The sequence below is a fragment of the Larus michahellis genome, chromosome 16 (genome assembly GCF_964199755.1).
Source record: "Larus michahellis chromosome 16, bLarMic1.1, whole genome shotgun sequence".
Taxonomy (NCBI): domain Eukaryota; kingdom Metazoa; phylum Chordata; class Aves; order Charadriiformes; family Laridae; genus Larus; species Larus michahellis.
Window position 1 is genome coordinate 2667733 of NC_133911.1, and position 18110 is coordinate 2685842.

Sequence of the window (18110 nt, forward strand, 5' to 3'; positions counted from 1 at the left end):
AATGTTGCTTTTTTTTGTTTGTTTGTTTTGCCCGTCCCGTGGGGGTTTTGGGGGGGTTTGGGCGAGTTTTAGGCGTGGAAACGTGAGAAAAACCCAAATCGGGGCTGCGCAACGAGGCGGGTGCGCGTTTAGGCTCAGCTTTGCGGCTGCGGGAGGAAGAGGGTGAGCGATGAAGATGTGGCCGGACTGGGAGGGGTCCAGCCAGGGCTTTAATTTCAAAGCAAAAACCAGCACCGGGAGGAGGAGGAGGGGCGGGGGGGGGGGGATTAGAGTTGATGCCTTCAGGGGTGGGGGACAGGGAGGAGATTTAGGGACTGCATTTTGGGTGCAGACGGGTCAGAAGTGTCGCTGGCTGCTTTATTCCCCTCCGAGGATGCTTTTGAGGGAGGGGGAAGAGAAGTTTCCAGCGGTTTGCACGGCAAGTCCTTTTACAGCTGCAAACAAAAGGGTTCGTGAGCCCTGGCGTCATGCCCCGCTGCGAGGAGGATTCCTGCCCCGCTCTTATTTTGGGGGGAAAACATTGGCTATTTGTTCAGCCCGTCCCGGGTCAACGAGCGAGCGAGCGGGCAGTTCGCGGGAGAACCGCGGGGAGCACCGCAGTCGCCTCCCCCCACCCCCGAACCTGCCCCCGCCCCAAAAAACGGTACCAGCTGGGCAACGCGGAGCCTGTCTCTTAATTAAAGATGTGGTGTTAACGAAGGAGGTGCACAGGGAGCTACCTGGGGCTGAGTAAAGGAGGTTTTTAATCCATGCTGCAGCCCCTCCCCGGGCAGGGATCGGCTCCCCCCCGGGCCGGCCTTACCCCGCTGGGACCCGCACGGATGCTCTAGGACGCGCCCAACTTTCTAAGGGGAAAAAAAAAAAAAAAAAAAACCAACAACAATAAAATCAAAATAACATTTTCCTAAACTTTCTCCTCGCTCCTTTCACCCCAATATATTTTCAAACCGGGGGAGGGGGACCCCAACTTTCCATCAAAAGGAAGCCAAGCCTAGTAATGAATAATAACATCTTTTTTTTTTAAAAAAAAAAAAATAAGGCTTTGCCTGCGCGTTGGGAAGCTGCTGCCTCTTATTGGTCCCTCGGCCCCGCCGTGGTACCCCCTTCCCCGGGCAGGAATAAAAGAAAGGAGCCGGAGCCTATCACAGCTCGCTCGTCCTCCCCACGGCCCCAACTTTAACAACTTCCAAAACCTCCATCTGACATCCCCCCCCCCACCCCGCCTCCTCCTCCTCCTCCTCTCAGCGCCCCCACCCCGTCACCAGCATCCCTTAAGCGACAGGCAGCAACCACTTAAAAAAAAAAAAAAAAAAAGGCAACAACAAAATAAGGGGGGAAGCTCCGCTCCCCCCCCACCCCCCCCCGCCTCGCCCCCCCCCAGCCCTAAGCCCAGCCCAGCACCGAGGCAACTTTGGATGTGTCTGCTTCTCCCGGCAGTCTGGGTTACATTCCTCCGGAGCGCCCGCTCAGGCCGGTTGTGACATAGCCCTAAAACTTTAAGAGGAATTTCTGGTGGGTGATTCCCCCCCTTTTCCCCACACCCCACCCCCCCCCTTATTATTACTTATTGTATTTTAATTTTTTTTATATCTATATTTTTTTTTTTTCCCTTGGAGCAAAGATTTCTCCCTTGTTTTGCAGCCGCGGGCTGGAAGAGAGAAGCGCTTCGGCTCCGAGGAGAGGCGTCCCCGCTGCCCCCCCTCCCCTCCCCGCCCCTCCCCGGCTCTCTCGGCTCTCCCGGGGCCAAGGGGTGCCCCCCCCGGGTTTGGACCGGACCCGCTCCGCCACCCCGAACCCCCCTCCCCTCCCCTTTACCATGGCAGCTCTGCCCGGGACGGTGCCTCGGATGATGCGCCCGGCTCCGGGGCAAAACTACCCTCGCACAGGCTTCCCCTTGGAAGGTAGGTCTGGGAAAGCACCTCTTTAAACCGCTCCTTTCCCCAGCACCTGGGTATAACCCCCGGGGGGGGACCGGGCCGGGCTGTTTCGGGTGGGGATGAAGCTAAACTTTGCAGCCAGGGGGGGTTCCCGACCTGAGCATCCAACTTCTCGCCGGTATTTAGCTCCTTCCCTTCCCGCTAGAGCTGCTCCGTCCCCGCGAAATTACGGGGCTTTACATTATTTTAATTTTTTTCCCTCTATTTGAAGTAGTTTCAGGCATCCCGTAGATTTTTTGGGGGCAGGTTCTCACGGTTTAAGGTTGTGGAATTTGTGTGGTTTTTTGTTTGTTTTTTTTTTTAAACCCGCAAATGTCCCGACGATTTAATCTCCCCGAAAAAGATAGGGAAAACCAACCAAATTGATTGCTTTCAACTTTTCGGGGGGAAAACAAGAAAAAAAAAACCCTAAACTGGAAGCATCAGCTGGCTGCGGGCAGACGAGATGTCCTTGGCCGGGGCTGGCGAGGGGAAAGGGGGGGGACTTTGTAGCTGTCACCTCGCTAAGTGTCATCCCCACCTCGCAGCGCATCAACTTTCCCCATCATTTGCTTTTTTTTTTTTTTTTTCCTTTGTGTGAGTTATTATTTCTAGGCACAAAGGGAAAAAAAAAAAAAAAGAAAAGAAAAGGCAAAATTAGAGCGGGACCCCTCTCCCCGCATTTATTAAACAGGGAAATTTCATCCTGACCGTGATCAAGTGGCGAAACTCAAACCTGTGGAAAACCACGCAGGCTGCAAAACATACAAGCTGGGGGGATTTGTTGAAGTGCTTTTCTGTAGCAAATGAAGTAAAACAGACGGCAAGGGAAAGGATCAAAGGATTACAACAATATTTGCACAACATGACTGGGAATAATGAAAAGAGAGAGCGGCCGGCGGTTTTAGTAGCTCTTGAATGTAAAATTGGCCACTCGAGTGTTATCTGTCGATAATGATATATCCAGGGAGTGCTGGCCAAGTGACTCGGAATTAGTGGTGCATGATTCTTGTTAAATCGCGAGGCAATTTCTGGAATCGACTTTTCTTTGTATAAAGAGAAAAATCACCCCCCTCGCCTTCCCTGTCCCTCGCCCCCTCCAGCCTTTCTGCAAATTACCCAGCTGAGTTCTCCCCCCCCTGCTTTTTTTATTCTTTTTTTTTTTTTTTAATTTCCAGCCTGTGAAATCGTATTAATCTGTAAGATCTACATCGCGAGATATTAAACAAATCGGGGAGGGGGAATTAAGGAGCCGCTGGTCTTCCCCGCTCCGGGCGGGGATGCGCCGCGCAAGGTGTCGGAGAAACGGCGCGGCCGCGGGGAATCCGCGCTTGCTCCGCACCTCCCCAAACCGCTGAACAAAAACCCACCAAAACCACAAAAAGAAATAAAAAGCCGACCAAAAAAGGCCCTCGAGGGTATTTAAAGAGGTTATTTCCAGAAGTTTGTTTGGCCCGTAATTTGAAGGAAGAAGTGGAGCGCGCTTTTGGGGGGGAAATGGGAACTTTTGGGGAGCTTTGCGATGCGGTTTTAAATCTTTCCCCGTAAAAACGTCGGCTGTGATTTAAAACATAGGTGTGAAATGCCAATAAAATGTGTATATTAGACAGAAACGTAGCGGCCGCCTCGGAGAGCGGGGTGATGGGCGTGCGGGTCATGGACTAATTTTATTTTCCCTCCATCGATGGGAAAAGTCTTCCCCGTGATGGGGAGATAAATACCGAGGCCAGCGGACGGGCGAGTGGTTTCTCCCTTCTTTTAAAAATTCAAATACGGGGGAGAAGCTGGATGTGCGGGAAGGGATGCGCCCCGTTTTGCTGGATTTTTCCCTCTTTTAACTTTTTTTTCCCCTCCTTTTTTTGTTTGGATTTTTTTTTTCTTTGCTCTCCAGTTTCCACCCCGCTGGGCCAGGGCAGGGTGAACCAGCTCGGAGGGGTGTTCATCAACGGTCGCCCCCTTCCCAACCACATCCGTCATAAAATCGTGGAGATGGCTCACCACGGGATCCGGCCCTGCGTGATCTCCCGGCAGTTGCGGGTCTCCCACGGATGCGTCTCCAAAATCCTCTGCAGGTACCAGGAGACGGGCTCCATCCGGCCCGGAGCCATCGGAGGCAGCAAGCCCAGGGTGAGTGCAATGCGGGGGCCACGCTAAACCACCCTCCTCGTGTTAAAAAAAATTAAGTTTTTTGGGGGGGGGTATAAATTTTTTCAGGTGGACACGCGGGGAAAGGCGGGAGGAGGGGAAGGGGCTTTAACAAAGGTGCAATTTGCAGGCTCAGATGGGTAGAAATCGGTGCAGAGTTGAAGGCTATGAATAAATTAAAGTGATTTTTTTTTTTCCTTCACCATGTGCAACAAGTGGCGCGCGTTCAGGCGTTTGCTTCGGCCCCTGTGTGTGGGGAGGAGGCGAGCCGGGGTGTTTCAGGGAATAATAAATCAATGAGTATACATAGTCCCCCCTAAAAAAAGCATCCCCTGCACCCCCTCCCTGCCTCCTTCCCCCCCTGGGGCTCAGGATAAACCCATCCTGGCTGATCTCCTTGGCCCCCAGAGATTCTACTTCTAGGGTGGCCAATGTTTGGGAGAGGAGGGCCTTTCCCCGGCTTTATTTTCCTCCTTTTCCCCCCTCAAATCCCTATTCTCAGCCCCAAATCTAGCAGCCAGGGTGAGGAGGATTGAACTGAGCCGAACAGCTTCTCTTTTCAATTAAAAGCGCTTTTTCTCTCCCCTTCCCTCTCTCTGCACACGCGGGCACGCACCGGTGTCCCTTGATCACAAAAGCAGGTTGCGACTCCCGATGTGGAGAAGAAAATCGAGGAATACAAACGGGAAAACCCCGGGATGTTTAGCTGGGAGATCCGAGACAGGCTCCTGAAGGATGGGCACTGCGACCGGAGCACCGTGCCCTCAGGTGAGAAGGCAGCTTGGCAAGAAGGACACCCTGATACCTGCGGGAAGACAGAGGGAAATGATTATCGCCACTAAAAAATGTTTCCAAGGGCTATAAACATCCTCGTGGCCTTTGCTTTGATAGGAGCAGGGGAGAAAAAAATCACCCCAAGCAAACCCATAGCAGGCGAGGGGGGTTTGTGCCCTGGCCACGCTGCAGTCTGCTGGAAAAACAAACACAAATAAACCAGCTTTGCCAACTTATTCCAATTCCAGTGAAAGTAGGGGGGCTCCCAGTGTGGAGGGTGCATGCATAGAGGCAGACCCCCAAATCTAGGGTTAAAGGGGACACCGGCTGCACTGTTGGGACTTGCTTGCTCAGCGGAGGCTGCAGAGCGGCATTTCCATCGGCCATGGATCCCCATCACCCATGGAAAACAGCCCCGCACCCCAATATTGGGTCTGCAGGGGTGTGTGAGCTTTTGGGGCCTGGCTGTTTTGGGGGTGCTGAGCCTTCTCTACAGGGCACATCTCCCCCCAAAAGCGGGATCCGGGACAAGCTCCAGGTCTGAATCCAGGCTGAGGGTCCCATTTGGCACTGGGGTGAAAGCTGGGTACTGGGGGGCCTTTCCCCTGTTACGAAGCAGGCGGTAGCCGGGGGGTGTGCACCCCGGGGTGTTGCAACGTCTGCGATGCTCCATGGGGTGTTGCTCACAACCGGGTGCTGCTCATGTCGGGTGTCTCAGGGGGATGGTGATGAGCACGTCCAACTTCGGGTGTCCAGCTCGGTGCAATGGTGGGGGTGAACCCAGGGGTGTTTTGGAGGGCATGGAGGATGGCGCAGGTGCGTACTCCTGGGAAAAGGGGGTGCAGATGCCCTTTGTGTGCGTGCAAGGCCTCCTGCCCGAGTCGTGCATCCCCAGCTTGGCTTTTGCCAGCCGGCTCCCACCTCCCCTTCCCAGGCAGCTTATACTTGCCTTTTTGTCTTTGACTGTCTGAGGTTTAGTGAGTTCGATTAGCCGTGTGCTACGCATCAAATTCGGGAAGAAAGAGGAAGAGGAGGACTGCGACAAGAAGGAGGAAGATGGGGAGAAGAAGGCCAAGCACAGCATAGACGGCATCCTGGGCGACAAAGGTAAAGGTGGCCATGCGTGCCCCGGGGTTGGGCTGGAGGGGACATTTAGGAGAGAGGACACGTCCCTCCCTTCCAAGAGTAAGACAGGGGATGGCTCCAGAGCCTCTTGCGTTTGTCCTTTCCAAAAATGACTGATGGCAGAGTCGAGGGTGCGATGCAGGGCCCTGGGAGGGGAAGGTGGTACCCAGCCCCTCAGGCTGAGGATGCTTTCCCAGGAGGAAAAGTTGTTGGTGTTTTGCTCTGGATCAATTATTTACAAAGGAGGAAAGGAGATGGCTGGGGGGGAGGCATCTCTGATTCCTAAATGAATTTGTTAAACAGATTTCTCTCCTGCTCTCTAAGTGGTCCCCTGAAACTCTGGCTGACAGTTGACCGATTTGGCCAATCAATATCAATTAGAGAAGCCGGGATCGGCGCTGCGCTGGGGCTGCCGCAGAGCCACTGGTGCCGAGGGGAGATGGGAGGTCCTTGGATCAGAGGAAACGGGGGGTCTGCACCCCTAAATAAAACCAGGAAAAATCAATCTGGCGTTTCTGATGAAAGGCTCGAGGCCAGGCCGGTGGTGGGGGAGAGCAGGGGGCCCTGTTATCAGCGCCACGGTTGGCGCTTTCCTCTCACAGGAGGAAAAATTAAACTTTTTAAAGCTCCTGTGCTGTTAACTGTGGGGTGAGGGACGAGGTACGGCCAGAGCCAGCCATTGTGGCGTTTGTAATTTGATTTTTGGCAAGCTTGGTGGGGTGATGACTCCCCTTCCCCCATAAAAAAAATGGGGAAAGATGGCATTTTTAGGGAGCATAATTGAGGTTTATCAATGAAGGCATTTGGAAAGATGGGGAAGTTTTAAGCAACGTGAGGGAGGACCTGGTGTATTGGTTTAGGCAGAAAATTATTTCCCCGCGTCGCAGAGCTCAGCACATTTTTTGGGGGGAAAACAGCAATTTTATAAGCCTTGGGGAAGGGCTTCAGGAAATTGGGGTTTGCTATTTTTTTCTCCAAAATCGATGGCAAAATGGCGATGGCCCAGGCCTGTCGCAGCTGAGTCAGTCAGAGTTTTGGGGGATTTGTGATATCATCGGTGTCGGGCCAAGAGGGAGTGGGGTGAGAGGTATTTTCCGTACGGAGAGGGTCCCCAGTCCGGCTGTGGGAAGCAATGGGGATCGCTTGCAAAGTTTCTCACTAGCTACAAAGTTTTCCCCGTTTTGGGACAATGCGGGTGAGTGGGGAAATACTGAAGTGAGGGGAATCTGGGGCAGAGAAAAGCTTCTCCGTGTCACCATCAAACGTTACTGGGAGTTTTAAATGAAGGTGCACAAAAGGGGTTTCTTTAAGGATACGATCCTTTTTTTTTTTTTTTCTTTTTTTTTTCCAACCTTGAAGATGAACTTCACTTACAAAGACCTTCAAGTCTATTGAAGCTTTATAAGCAAAAGATTCCTGACCACAAAAGCAAACAGTAGAAGAAGGGGGGGGGGGGGGTGAAAAAAAAAGAAAAAGGGAAAAAAAAAAAAAGAAAGGGGGGGGGAAAGGGGGAAAAACCCTAGGCTGCCTTAAAAATGGAGTAAAGGGATGGGGGAGGGAGGGCTTGTCTATTCTCATTCAAAATTCTGCAAGGAGGAGAAAAAGTTTGGACAAAGGGCCAAGGAAGGGAAGAAAGGGAGATAAATTATTCAAAACTCCCTGCTGTTAGATAGTTTTGTAATATTATAGGACCGTCTGTTGGAAAAAGGATAGCCGTTGGACGTTGCAAAATGTTGCTTGTGATTTGGAAACAGGCGATGCTCATTTGCAAATCGGGGCTATTGTGTCCGCGAAAAGCTCCCCCCCATCACTTTGGGGTGTTTTGAGTTTTATTGGGGGGTGGTGGTGGGGGGGGGTAGCTTTTTAGTTTTCAGATTTATTTTATTCGAGCCTCGTCGCTTGGGGAAAAAAAAAAAAAAATTGTATATAATTTTTAGACTGCGGAATGATTTCCGCCCCCCACCCCTTGCCCGTGCGTTTTCCCCATCGCCACCCCAAAATAAAAAGGAGTGAAGGAGCTGGAGGCTTTTTATTCCTTAATAATATGCAGAAGTGCGTGTCAATAAGCAAAACAAAACGCTCTCTTCTTCCTTCATGGGTAATATTGCGGACAAATAAAACACGAGCCCCCGTTTCTTTATGAAACCAGCCCGTTTTGAATCGAGTGCTAATTTGGGCAAATTCCTGATGCCGGAGCCCGCGGAGCGCCGCGTAACCTCCGAGCGCACAGGCTCCGCTCCCTCTCCCGTCCCTTGAGATAAATCCCCGTTTATCAGTAATTTAGGTGTTTGGGTTTTTTTCTCCCCCGCAATCAGACTCCGTAGATTTGCGGAGAAATCGGCCAAAAAGGCTTTGCTTTGGGGTTTTGCGGGGGGGGAGCATCGACCGCAGCAGCGCCCGGTTGGATCCGGCGCCGTCCGAGCGCTGCCGCGATCGCCACAAGATCGAGTGCAATTAAAAAATAATCATTTTTAGAAAAATAATAAAAAATTACCGCCGTCAATGTATATTTTCACGTCTGGAAAAGTTCTAATGGCCCCAATTAAGGTAATTGATGATTCAACTTGCAAAACACTCAGAGGCGGTGAGTGTGCGCTGGATATTTTTCTTTTTATTTTTTTTTTTGCTCGGGAATAATACTACTCTTTAGACATCTCTCCCCCCGCTCTCCTACCAATTTTCCTAGGAGGTCTGCAATAAAATTAAGACACTAACGCACTCCCGACACTTGTTCTCCAGCTCTGCTTTTACTGCGTGGGTTTGGGGTTTGCTTTTTTTTCTTTTTTTTTTTTTTTTTTAATTTTTATTATTATTGCGGATGAGGGGGGAGAGGGGGGAAAACTTTGTTTTGGCCTTTTTCCTCTTGACAAACGCCTTTGCTCCATTTGCGGGTTCTCCTTGCGGGGAGCCGGAGGAAGACAGCCCTAAATGCTCTCTCTTTTTAAGTGTTAAAGAAAGCTTCCACCCTGCGCCTGTTTCTTTCTATCGTCTGCTTGGCATTTAATAATGTTAAGACTTATTAGAGCTGGTAATGAAAACTGTGGCTGTTGAATAGGGAGCTGTGTTGGAGAAGGGTGTAATAGCTCCAAGGCATGCTAAGAAATGTATTTATCCCCAATCAGTACTCACTCTCTGAGTTCCCAGCACAAACGTTAAGTTGAAGGGTTTTAAGGCAGATTAAATTGAGCCTTTATTTCTTTGCACTTTCATCTTTAAACGGCTCACTCCAGCTAGCCCTGGGCATATATTCATGAGGCTTCACTTTATTTTTTTTTTTTATTTTTTTTTTTTTATCCTTGTTAAGACCGAGTTATTATTATTTTTGGTTGTTGTTATTTATTATGACTGGTGGGGTTTATTAGGGAGGGTCACGCGTGGGTGATGCGCTGTTCTCCCGCCGAGCCGAGGTGCTCCGTGGGGATGGAGGCGGGGGGGGGGGGGAGTGCGTGTTATTTGTGGAACCCCAAATCTAAGGGGGTGCTGGGGAAGGTGCTCAGCGTTTCATGCGGGAAGGAAGCGGGGGGGGGGCGTCTCATCCCGGCGGGGTATTAATTGCAACCAGACGCGGGTGAAGGGGGGGTCGGTGGGGTTATGGAGAAGGCGATCTGCCCGCGCTGGAGGAGAGGGAAGATCGGCGTGTCACCCCACGGGCACGGGTGGGGTCCGCCGGTCCTGCCCCCCCCCTCCCCCGGAGCGCCCCGGGATGCAGGGCAGGATGCCTGCCGAGGATGCTCAGGGCTTGGGCGCCGCTGGCAGGGGAGGGGGCAACGGGGGACCCATCGGGTGAGATCTGGGGTGAAAACACGGATTTGTAATTATCTCCCCCCGCCCCCGTTTTATTTCTCTGAACTCCGCTTTATTGCACGGAGTTCCTTCCACGGGTGGATTTTGGTTCGATACCTCCCCCCGCGCCGCGGCAGCGCGGAAATCCTGCGTGGGATGGGGAAAGCCGGGTGTGAAAGCCAGGGAGAGCAGAGGGGTTGATTTTTATTAGGGGTGGGAAACGCGTACAGGTGTGAACAGCAGTTTGGTGGGAGGGGGGTATTTGGACACTTGGCGGTGATAACAATTTAATTTGGTAGCAGTCACTGATGCTTGTGTAGTTTTTTGGGGGGCTGGAGAGAAGGAAGGTGTTTGGACTGGGTGTAGAAGGTCCTGCCAAATTTAATTAGGCTCGGGGGAGGGAAGGGATAGGCAGAAAGAGGGGGGACCCCCCCCACATACACCTGGAAAGGGGCTTTGTTTCCCAAGCTGGGGGGGGTAGGGGGGATATGGAGTCAATTTATCAGCAAACAATCTGCATCGATTTAAAACCAACAAGCGCTTTCTCTGTAAATGTATGTTTAGAAGGGAGATGGGGGGCGGGAGGGGGGGGGGGAATAGACACTTCATCAAATCAAGGGATTACGAAAGGTTGGCAATCTAATCAAACAGAGACCAGGCGGGATTTGTGAGTGTTGCGAGTGGGATCAGCTCTAATAATGGGGGGCAGGAAAGAGATAGGGTAGTGTCAAGCAATTCATTGGCTTTAGGCTGAGTTATTCTGTGCATATTTCAGGGAGAAAGAGGAGGGAAAAGGAGAAAGGAAAAAAAAAAAAAAAAGGCAGGGAGAGGGAGAAGGAAGGGGGGGGCTGGATGTGAGCACACACGGAGCTTACATGTCACAAAAAAAGCTGAGACAAATGAGGTACAACAATAAACACAGATAACAATTACAAAGGCAAACAGTGGCTTTTGGGAACAAGTAGCTGCAGAACCTGGTCTACATAAACAAAGTAGGCAAATGTTTGCAAGATAAACTCCTTCCTAAATCAAGTGTGACGGGAAGGAGAGAAGAGAGGAGGAGAGATAAGGTTGGAAGGGGGAATAAACGAGTATAATCTAATACAAGACGTTTTAAAAAACAAACTTAAGACAAGGATGCGGGGAGAGAGGTTCAATTATACAGTAGGAAGTGAAATAATATAAGGGAGATGTTTGTGATCCAGGGTTTGTTTGTGGTTTTTTCTTTTTCTACATCAACCCCCCTCCCCTTCTTTGGGGGAGAAGAATAGGTCCAGTTATAGACCGGGGAAAATATAAAGCAAATATTGGTATCAGGAGCGCTGGCTGGCAGGTGGGGTGCCCGGAGTTCAGCTCGGAAGGGAAAGGAAATACGTTCTAGACGTTATAATCTATAATTTGAAGGTGGATGGTAGATTACATTATACTGGGAGGGATAGGAAGTCGATATTTGGCGATGCGGGGGAGATGGATGCCGTGATAGAGGGGAAGAGGAAGGAAGCTGGAAGGTCTATTTCTAATCCGAGGTTTCGCCCGTAATTGGGGTAGGAGAGAGGAGGCAGAGATTGAATTAAGCGGCAGGAAGGCTGTGAGGCAAATGTGTGATCCAGGTGTGCACAGGGGTTGTTCGGAAACAAACAGATCCCCCCCCCCAAAAAAAAACGCTCTTAACCCCCAAATAATTTAAAGAAGTAGTTTAAGGCTGTGTTGGGGCTTATCCTCTTTTTATAGAGACACGTATGTATGGATCTCTCCAAATGAGAATTGTATATAAGAGGGGAGAGACGTGTCTGCAGTGTGGTTAAAGGAATTAGATATTTACCAGTTTGAAATAAGCCTGGTTATAAAAAAAGGGAGAGAGAGAGAGACACTGAAAAGATGAGACGGGAGAACACTTCAAACGAATTCATCATCTGGAGTGGTGAAGGGGAGATTTAGAGACAGTATTGGGAAGTTATTTAGATATTAATAACATATTTTCCTGAGGCGTCAGGAGTGCCTCCATACGCACTTTTTTCTCGCAGCTATTTGGCTGGGTGAAATATGGGAGACCCAAATGTTGGGAAGAGATAACACAATCAGCCTAGCCCTGGTCCTGTGACTGCATCATAGCATTAAACCCGGATTAACCTCCCCTTTCTCCCCCTCCCCCTCTCCCAGTTCCCCCCCCCCCCCCAAGCCCCCCCCCCCGAGAAGCTTTCCAAATTTTTCAGGGGAATTTACATGGCAGGATTTTAAAGCACATATAACACTAGCCTTAAAGCTGTAAGGTACTTACTCGAGCATTAGGGTAAGGCGCGGGGGGGAAGTATCTTTCTGAAAATTACGTTTCCTACAAAAGAAATAAGCAAATAAGGGACCCTCTTAAGACCTGAGCTTTGGAGATATTATATATTTATAGAGACTATTCTTAAAAAAAAAAAAAAAAGCCCATTTCAATCAGCTGCCACATTACTCTCCTCTCCACCACTGGGTTTTGCTTTTTTTTTTTTTTTTTTTAATTTAATCTGAACTTCAGTCTGATTTGAGCTCTGGGGTTTTTTTTTGGAGCGAGAAGATGCTGGGGGTGTCCTAGGCCGGGAAGCAGAGGAGGGCGCCGGGGCGGGAGGGGGAACCCCCGCGTTCCCCGGGTGGGAGCTGCTCCTGCCCGGCCGGGCACCGCTTCCCCCTCCCCGAAACGTTGAAGATGCAGGTGGAGCCACCAGAGCCCTCGGGGGGTGGGTTTTGGGGGGGGTCCTTGTCACCTCCTCCCCAATCAGCCCAGCAAAAAAAAAAGAAATTAAGGAGTTGGGAAGCGCAGGTGCGGCTCACGGAGGGAGGAGAACTTGGGATGGGGATGCGGCTTTGCCGGCGTGCCCGGGGGTGGGAGGGTTGCTGCATTCCCTCCCCCCTTTCCCAAAATAACCCTCCTCCTTCCCGGCTCATCCCGACCCGTGGATGGGACCCGCTCGGGAGGGCTCGCCTGTGCGCTCGCACTTTGCATGATCTTGCCACAAAAGAAATTAGATGTCAGCTAATGCCTGTTTATAAAGACATTTGTCATCCGGAGTTGGGAAGAAGTGGGGAAGGAATGAGGAGGTGCGGGGGAGGGCGAGAGCCAGAATCGGAGGGGGTTTTTTTTGGTTTGTTTTTTTTTTTAAGACAGAATATGAAGGTGCAAGTAATGATGATGACGATATTTTGGGGGCACGGGCTGGGACTGACCCCTGCGCTTGAGCGGACCTGGGGGCTGTCAGAAGGGAGAGGGAGGATTGCATCTCCTTGGAGGGGCTGGGAAGGGGAAGGGAGGGGGGGAAGAAAAAGTAGGTGAGGAAAAGTAGAGGCAGCTTGAGGAAATTGAGAAGCTTATAGTCTTTGATCCTTGGATGCTTTTCCTTATCAGAAACATTTGTGGTGACACCGGTACAAAGGAAGTTCATCATATTACAGACTGCTAGGGCTGCTTGCAGGAATCACTGTCTATTAATTAGCAGGCGCTCTGTCTTGTGGGACATACTAGATCTGAGGCTACATATTACTTGCTTGGATGGCTCTGGGTCCTGTGATGAATTGTTGTAAAGGGCCGTTGCTGTTTATAGGCTCTGCAGGGATAGCCAAGGCAGGGGGGAGGCGGGGAGGACCCTCGGCTCATTCATGAAATATATCTATATCTATCAATCTATAGCCGGAGATGGGGAGGGAGAGGGGAAGGGGGTCGCTCATTCATGAAGTCTGCAGCTGGGGAGACATTTTAGCTCATCCATTTTGTGCGCGCCTGCAGTCCCGGCCGGGCTGCGCGGCTCGGGGGCTCCTAGGAGGTTTTGGGCTTGAGTCGAGGAAGATGAGGAAAAGGGCTTGTTTAAAATAAAAAAAAAAATAATTTAAAAATAACTAAAAAAACACTAGCCAACTCTCCTTGGATAGAGGGCAAGTGAGGCGAGGGGGTCGCGCTGGAAATGGAGGGTTTTCCTCCCCTCACCAGCATCCCACTCGAGGGATGCTCCCCTTGCACCTCCACCTGTCAACTTAAAAAAAAAAAAAAAAAATAAAAGGAGTTTTTCTGGGGGAAAAAAAAAGCTGAGGTTCAAAGAGGGGGCTGCCTTTCCTATGGCTGGTCGCCCCCCCGCTGCTCTGCCCCGACGGAGGCGGGCTGGGGGGACGCGGAGGGATGCTCCCCAGCCCCAAGGGAGGTTTCGGGGGGGCTCGGCGGAGGCAAGGGAAGCACAAACTATTTTTACACCCGCTCTTCCCTTCAAGTTGTCTGTCCCCTGCCCCCGGGCTCGCTCTCTCTCTCTCTCACTCTCTGGAAGAGGGAGGAAAAACCCTTCTTGGTTTTCACTCTTCTCCTGTTTGGTTTTTTTGTTGTTGTTGCTAAAATTGGAAGGCAGCACTCTGCCTGACCCTGGGGAGCGGGGCTCCCTCCCGGGCGAGGTGCGGGCAGATGGGGGGGGGACAGCCGGCAGCCTTCAGCCTTCACTGCCTTCTTTGTCCGGAGACCCTAAAGATCGCGGATCAAAGTGACCCGGTGGCATCTTTAAAAGAGGGAGAGTTGGGGGGGGGGGCGGGGAGCATAAGGGCGGGGAGCCAGTTATGAAACTGCGGTCCCCAAACCCAGAGGAGGGAAAGGGGGGTCCGAAAAAAATGTTATTTTCCTATCTTCCAAGGGAATTTCCATTCTATTTCTACCATTTCCATTGGCGTCCAAATCTGGAGTGGAGGGGGAAAGTCCGGAGCGACCGCAATTCTGTAATTTATTTATTTATTTTTTTTCCGTTCCCATTATGGGGACGAATTGATTTGCATTTTTATTGGGAATTAAAGGAGAGGGAGGAAAGTTGACTCGACAGGATTGCTCAACGAGAAGCTGCTTTTGAGCAACTCCCCTCCAAGTGGAGTTAAAAATACTCGGGTGATTTTCTCCCTGCTTAAAGTTAGAAGAAGGGTCCTTAAATCGTCCGTGAAACTTCCCACTGTTAAACAACTTCGTAAAGATTATTGTTTTTTTTTTCTTGTGAAAAATCAATCCAACCAGAGCCGCGTCTTGCGCTTTAATAAAGATCCACTGGCTGCATTATTTTGCATTTTTAAATGTATAAACGTCTTTAAAAGGAGAGGGTGAAGGTACAAAGGACACTTCGATGTCGAGGGATATTCAGGGGACAGTCATGTTTAAATTCGCTACAATTGTCTCCGGCACATTTCATTGCTCGGAAAAAGAAAGAAACACTGACATGAATAGGAATGGGGGCTGGGGGGGACGGGATTAATAGCCCCCAACCTTTGTATGGTGTAAATTATCCAAGAGAGGGCAGATAGCTGGGTCTGCTGGTGATTTTAAAGGACTATATATATATGCCCACGTATAGACGCGCATATTTAGTAAAAGGCTGGCCTTTTCCAGAGAGATTTCGTTATTTCTGTGCAGTAACTTAATTCTTTTTAAATTCTTTCCCCACTTCTCGAGAAGATGCCTGTTTGATGCTAAATAGCAGCAAATTGAGCTATTTGAAGCTTTTTTTTTTTTTTTTGAGAATGTGAATATTTGGTTTGTACCTTGTTGCTCTGTTCCTTTTTCCTGGAGTTTTCCCCTTAATCTCCTTCCAGCCACAAACCCTCCCTTGTGCGTGCAGCTGAATATGCTCGCAGCGGGTAAGCTGCAATTTCCATTCCTGAAACTCCAGCAAAAGGAAGAGAAAAGTTTGGGGATTTTAACAAAAGGGGTTTTTTTTTAAACAAAACAAACAAAATAACCCAGTTCTTGCCACCGCCTATTCACTGGAAGGGGGGTATGTAAAGAGGGAGAGACGGTACAGCCCAAGATTAAGACGCATCTAAAGGACGAGGAGATTCAAGATGGTTAAATCCAAGTGATGTTTGGGGTGAAATTATATATATATAATGTCAAAATCTCGTGCTTCTCAAGGGAAAATGCTCAAAGGATAATAGTGCAGAGATGGACAACCTTCCCCGTTTCTGCTTGGCAAAAGCGTCTCGGCAAATCTCTGTCAAGGAGAAAAATAGGGTGGTGGTTGTGATCAATTGCTAAAGAATAAAATAACTTCAGCGCAGAGCAGAAAGCTGGTCGGGTTTAGAGTTCAGTTGCAAAGAGTCAAGTGTCCCCCGCGGAGAAAAAAATATCCCCGTCAACTCCCCCTCCCCGTCGTCTCAATGCGCAGGAGGGAAACCTAAATATTGGGGTTATTTTTTCCCTGCGAGGCAGGCAAACGGGCAGGGAAGGGAAAAAGCGGAGCCAAAACCCCCGCGCCCTCGCTCCTCTCCCGGCTGCTGTGACTTCGTGACTTTTCTCTCCGATTTTAAACTTTACCCGGGCTGAATTTGATCTTTTTAACTCTTTTGCCATCCCCCTCCTCTCTCCCCCCCTCTTTTTCTGACGGTGTTTTTTCTCACTCTGTTTTCTCCCCTTAACCTCCTCTTTTTTTTGTCCGCCTTTCATTTGAAGCGAGGCTTTACAGCTTGCTACACTTTCTAAGTGCATCAATAGCCACTTTAGAAATACAAACAACTTTTAAAGATAAAATAACCAAACCAGAATGGGACTTTCAATGGGGGAATAGTTGTTGTCCTTTACCATGGAGTGTGCAGCCGCCTCTGCCTAATCCAGCTTTCATTTTCACCGACAAATGCCAAGAATCTATATCTGTCTCCCAACCCCTCGGGAGCTTGATTACACGACAAAAGGCTGCCATTATCCGCAGGAGAAAACAGGGAGGGGACACGGGGGCTCGGGCCTCTGAGGATGAGGGCATCTCCAAACTATTGACTTAGTGGATGAAGTCAAGAGCAAACACGCTGAGATCTAAAGGGGGGGAAGGCGCTTGCGGGAGAGGCGGGGAGGGGGGGGGGATGCTCAGGGAAGGATCGGAGGAAAAGCAGCAGCAGCAAGTCCTTGAAAGTAGCGCGGAATGGGAAGGAAAGAGTTTGGGGAGGGGGGGGAATTAATCCAACTGTGGAAAGGTTTTTCTCCCTCCCCATCCAAGAGCAGGTTGATCGGGTAAAGCTCCCACTCGCTCTCCGAGCCCTTGTTATTTTTTTCCTCTTGTCTCCCCGTGTGTCTTCCCTCCTGGTGAGATTTTATTTTTTTAAAGCTCTTCTCCACCTTCCCCACGGGGAATTTGGGTCTTTCCTCCCTCTGACAGAGGAAAAACCCAAGCCCCGCTTTTTGGCGACACGGCCGGGATGGTGCGGGGTCCCCACCCCGCCGACCTGCGCATCCCCCCCGGGCTGGTCGCAGCATCTCTCCCCAAGCTGGTGGTACCCCCAAGACAGTCTCCCCCCAAAGTTTGGGGGACATAGGGCATGGGGAAATTCCCCCCCACACACACACTCCTCGCTGCTGTAGCACGGAGACGGGGCAAAAATCCGGCGGCCGGACCCCAGTTTTCTCCCCAAACTGGGAATAAACTGGGTCAAGGTCTCGGCTGCGCCTTTGGACAAGGAACCACACTTCGCTCCCCGGGCTCGGCCCCGCAAGATGGGCTGTGAATGAGGGGCTGCGAGGGATGGGGGGGGGGCGGAAAAACCTGCCTGCGAAGCCCCCGCGGGTCTGGCAGGGAGGAGAAGTCACCCCACGCCGCTGCTTTTCAGGTTTAACTGGCTGCGTTTTGCATGACTGCCTCATTAGCCACTGCTGAGCAGGGATTTGTGGTCCAGGCTCATCCCGGCCCGTCGTGGACAAAAGTTATTTCAGCCCTATCTGTAATTTATCTGGGTCACCTAGGGAGAAATCCTCCGGGTACGGAGAGTCCTAGAAGCGGTACCAAAGGAGTCCCACCGCCCTTAATTACTCTTTAATCAACCTAACGCAGTGGTCCCTTTAAAGAGCTGCTTTTGGTGCAAGAGCTGCGTTTAAGCATCTGCTTCCCGGCCGAGGCTGGGGAGCCAAAAACCTGCTCCAGCTTAAGGGATTTAAAGGTGTGGAGCGTGTGTTTCGGACTGGCCCCGCGAGCATCCCTTTTGCTGTAATCACAAAAGTATTAAACAAAGGAAGAGGGTGGCGGGGAGGTGGGAAAAACCTGGAGGATCCGATTTAAACTACAAAGGCACAAAAGGAGCCTAAATTCATCTCTTAAGCGAAATTCATCTTTGCGGAGAGCGAAGTGGGGAGCAGGCTGGGTTTGCAGCACTCCCGTCTCCGCGCTGAGGGGCTGGCTGGGCTTTTCCTCCTTGCAATAAGCCCAGCCGAATAGTTTATTTTATTTTTAATTTTTTATTCCCTTCATAATATATAGAAAAAGGCGGTGAACCTGCTGTTCGCAGCGTGATGCTGACCTAGGAGCGGGCTGGCGAGGTTTCCTCGAGGAAATTTTGTTTTGCTTCGGGAAAGCTGTACTGCAGCCGCCAGCTTTGCGGTCCTACGGACAGTGCAGT

General features: G+C 50.6%; 1 protein-coding gene across 4 annotated transcripts in view; it reads left to right on the forward strand.

The window, feature by feature from the left end:
• The first annotated feature begins 1605 nt into the window (after positions 1-1605).
• Positions 1606-18110, forward strand: part of PAX7 (paired box 7) — a 102502-nt gene continuing 85997 nt past the window's right edge. For 2 of the 4 annotated variants that reach the window (XM_074560396.1, XM_074560399.1), the window contains exons 1-4: positions 1606-1901; positions 3808-4043; positions 4700-4829; positions 5814-5942. In XM_074560396.1, the coding sequence (XP_074416497.1) occupies positions 1817-1901; positions 3808-4043; positions 4700-4829; positions 5814-5942 (580 nt within the window). In that variant the 5' untranslated portion in view covers positions 1606-1816. Of the gene's footprint in view, positions 1902-3807; positions 4044-4699; positions 4830-5807; positions 5943-18110 lie in introns of all 4 variants that reach the window. The other 2 variants (XM_074560397.1, XM_074560398.1) reach the window with 2 other exon arrangements.